The sequence below is a fragment of the Papaver somniferum genome, chromosome 11 (assembly GCF_003573695.1).
Source record: "Papaver somniferum cultivar HN1 chromosome 11, ASM357369v1, whole genome shotgun sequence".
NCBI lineage: Eukaryota > Viridiplantae > Streptophyta > Magnoliopsida > Ranunculales > Papaveraceae > Papaver > Papaver somniferum.
In genome coordinates this window covers 11,555,433-11,559,264 of record NC_039368.1, presented here as the reverse complement: position 1 = coordinate 11,559,264, position 3,832 = coordinate 11,555,433, and the positions used below count along the sequence as shown (strand labels likewise).

At 33.8% G+C, this 3,832-nt stretch overlaps 1 protein-coding gene across 1 annotated transcript; it reads right to left on the bottom strand.

Annotated features, from left to right (window-relative positions):
* Positions 1–2,531: 2,531 nt before the first annotated feature.
* LOC113324096 lies at positions 2,532–2,852 on the bottom strand. The gene has a single exon (XM_026572433.1). It carries the CDS (start codon positions 2,850–2,852, stop codon positions 2,532–2,534), a length of 321 nt encoding a protein of 106 aa, XP_026428218.1.
* Between the last annotated feature and the right edge of the window lie 980 nt (positions 2,853–3,832).

Below are 3,832 nucleotides of genomic sequence, written 5' to 3'. Positions count from 1 at the left end.
CAAAAAAAAAAAAAAAAGGTTAAACGAACAAAACGAATAAATGATAGTAGTTGTGATCCAAAATCACGATTTGATTACTCCAAATCAAAAATTTGTTCCGAAATTTTCTTGAAATTGCAGTAGCAAAAACATAATCGGTAGGTAACAATCTATTTTACATACCGATTATGGTTGATGTTCTTGGATTTACAATAGCAGGAAAATAATCGGTAGATAAAAATCTATTTTACCTACCGATTGTAGATGACGTCCTTAAGAAATGATGAATAATAACCAGAATCGGTAGATAAAATGATTGTTATCTACTGATTATTCTTTATTCAAAAAATTCAATTTTTATGTACTAAAAATTAAACACAATCGGTAGATAATAAACACAATTTACTACCAATTATGGTAGTACCAAAATTCGAAAATTGAAGAATCTTTTTCAAAAACTAATTTTGGGACAAGTATATAATCGAAAGTTCAATTAACTTAAACTTCTACCGAATATGGGTAATTATCATTTCGAAATCCACTACATAATCGGAAGTTAAGTTCACTTATCTTACTTCCGATTGTTATAACTCCAAAATTTGAAATTTCAAGTTTATTTTCAAAAACTCATTTTGGGGCCAATATACATTCGAAAGTTTAATTAACTTAAAATACTACCGAATATGATAATTCTCATTTCAAAATGCCACTATATAATCGGAAGTTAAGTTCACTTACCTTACTTCCGAATGTTATAATTCCAAAATTCGAAAAATTAAGGTTTTTTTTTAAAAAATTTCTGATTTTTGGAACAACACTCATTCGGAGATTTATGTATGTTTTTGATCTCCGAATTTGACAGGTTCAAAACCAACCATGCTATGGCTCTAGGTGGTTCCAAAGGCCGGTATAGAAGGTTAGCCAACACACATTCGGAGATTTACGAAAATAAGTTATCCTCCGAATATAGAAGTTGCAAAACTAGAAAATTTTATATTTTTCGAAATTTCTGATTTTTGGGCCAACACATATTCAGAGGATATGGATGTGGCATATCTTACCGATTATGACACTCGGAAGATATATATTTCTCGAACATATGTGATTATTACTCAAAAATGAAAATAAATGAAAAAAAAGAGACAAAAAACATTCTAATACTACACCGACAATAATCGGAGGTCTTAGATTTTTTTTATCTCCCGAATGCATTCGGGAGATAAATATGTTACTTTATCATCCGAATGTGTAAGGGCAATTCCGCCATTACAAATTACGCGAGATAAGCGTTGGCTACATTTTTCGTTTGGGTGGTCTTTTTTGTCTTATTGTTGGCCCCTAAATTCTTTTCAGTGGCCCCTAAAAATCCTCGGTTGTTTATCTCTTTTGGGTCCTATTTACTGTAATGGATTCTCCGCATGTCGATTGTTTTCAAATCGTTTCCGCTGTGCCTTATCATATGGTTACCAGAACAGGCTTTTCATGTGATGTACATCTGTGGGTTTTTCCAAGAAGAATCAGCTGAAGAGTCCTGTGAAATCTAGGTATTTTAACTATCAAAAAAAAAATCAAAAAGAAAAAAAAAGGTTTAAAGAAGGAAAAAAGAAATCAGTTAAAGATTTGGGTTCTTGTTCATCATCACGGTTGCCGGTATCAATATCACGGTTTTGGTAAGTATCTTTGATCACTATTGCTGTTAAATTAATTTTGGTGAAACCCTAGTTTTATTACTAGTGGTAGAAAGAAGGTCTGTTCGGCTAAGAGATATACATATACGTAACTAAGCTGTTGGGCTTTTTTGAGCATTAACCAAGTTATGATGATAATTTGATGCCTAAAACTGTGGATCGAGGGGACTACTCGGAAGTTTGCTTCGGGAATTTGAATTCTGCACTTGAGAAATCAAAAGAAGATGCAGCAAGATTGGCAGCTGAAAAACAATCAGAAGAAGAGGAAGAGGACAAGAACTCGTAGAAGCTAGGATAATTGAGATTTGGACAACATTTTTGATATTTTATATTTTGGGTTTGCCATTATTTTACTATCTTAAGTTTTTAATCTTTTTTGTCTTAGCATTATGCCCCAATTGATGGTAAAACTCCTTTAGTTGTCTTCTCCCTAATTTTTTTTTCTTATTAACTTAAAACTTAAAGCCGGCATCAAAACAATTTAAACTGGTTTTTGACCGCTACTAATGTTACCAACGACTTTACACCTGTACCACAGTGACATCTGCATTATTTTGGTAGACATAGATGCACAAAAATATTTTCAAGCAGCTACATATCCAAATAATACTATCAAACATCATAGGGCTACGAATCCAAATAACACTATCCAACATCATAGAATGCAGAGCGGATACCATTTCATGGGTTTCATATAAAGCCTTAACCAAAACCAGAGAAAGGGGGACAAAAGCTAACAGATAAGGATTCCTCTTCCAAGGCTGCAGACTTTGCTTGACGTACTTCTTCTGCGGAGAACTTGTGTGCATGAGGAAAAAACCACCATCTTAAAATTCCGTATAAAGAACTTAAAACGTTTCCAACTTAATTTAGTCCCACCAATTGTTCACCCATTGGATTTTTTGCCAAGACCCCTTTACCAGTACTTTCTGACTCCACAATCTTCTTGTCCAAAATCAGACCCTGAACAAGTTCTTCAATTTGCTTACCAGTAAACTTCACCTTAAATGCTTCCGAATTGTTGATAGCTTCTGTAATCTCCTCAACTGTGGCAGCCTTCCTTCTAGAGGTAAACTGGAAACACACAGATTTTGCCTCCTCAATGAGTTCTGTCTCTAGTTTCCCTTCCTTATCATACCATGCACCACCCGTGAGGTCATCCGAGGGTTCGAAGTCAGAACCCATTAAAGTTTTTTTTTCCTTTGTTCTGTATGTCAACAACCTCTTTTATCAGTCCTTTGTCCTAGAGAGATTATATAGACTTGTTAACAACGGTGTCAGGAATTACATTGATTTAATACTTTATTTCCCTCATCCATATTCCCATATCTTCTGTACTTAGAATAAGGTTATAGATTGTGCGCTCAGCCACACTGAGCTTCGGAGTATCAGCTCGTTTTCTTTTGGGAGACAGTGAACTTTCTGCTACTCTGCCCATTTCTGTTAAAAGAAACACGTCCTAATAATTATTTATTTGTTACAGCATGCAATTAAAAAGTGATTCTTATAAATACAGCAAAAAACTGCAAATAAATGATAAGAAAAAATCTGACTTCAACTAAAATCCTGCTTGGTATGCAGTTCTTGTTGAATTCTGCAAACCTCGCAGTTACAATTAACACCAAATACATGGAATTGATAAGGAAAATCTTGCTGACTCTAAACACAGCCTCATTCCCGAGTCACCAATCAAACAAAAGAGAAGAAAAAGTACCAAATTATCACTTATATGGGGATCAATTATTTCTAGAAGATATACCAGTTAATCTGCCTCCAGATTACAACCACGAAGTCCAAATTCAATTTGTTGGAATGCCCTAACTATGAACTTCCAGGTCGTAAATCTAGAGTATAAACTATGAAACACGTATGTTGAGATATATCTGAAGCTAACTTTGATTTCATACACGTTTGTGTGCACCGGACATACAATCTAATCAGAATATTTAAAAGAGAGAAGTCGACTTATAATTTCTTTAAAAAGAACCAGTTGAAGCTGAATGATCAATGAGATCCAAATTACTATCTTTATGAAATTAACCTATCTTTTTCTTCTGCCATAATAATGTCAAAGTCCAAAAATTACTATTTTGCTGCTAGTTTATAAATCAATCACGTTTGAGAGATTCATTTAACCCTCGTATACCACTAGGATAGACAAATCA

Bases quoted from the DNA above. Each gene is read 5' to 3' on its own strand.
- LOC113324096 (XM_026572433.1), bottom strand. From the start codon at position 2,852: ATGGGTTCTGACTTCGAACCCTCGGATGACCTCACGGGTGGTGCATGG.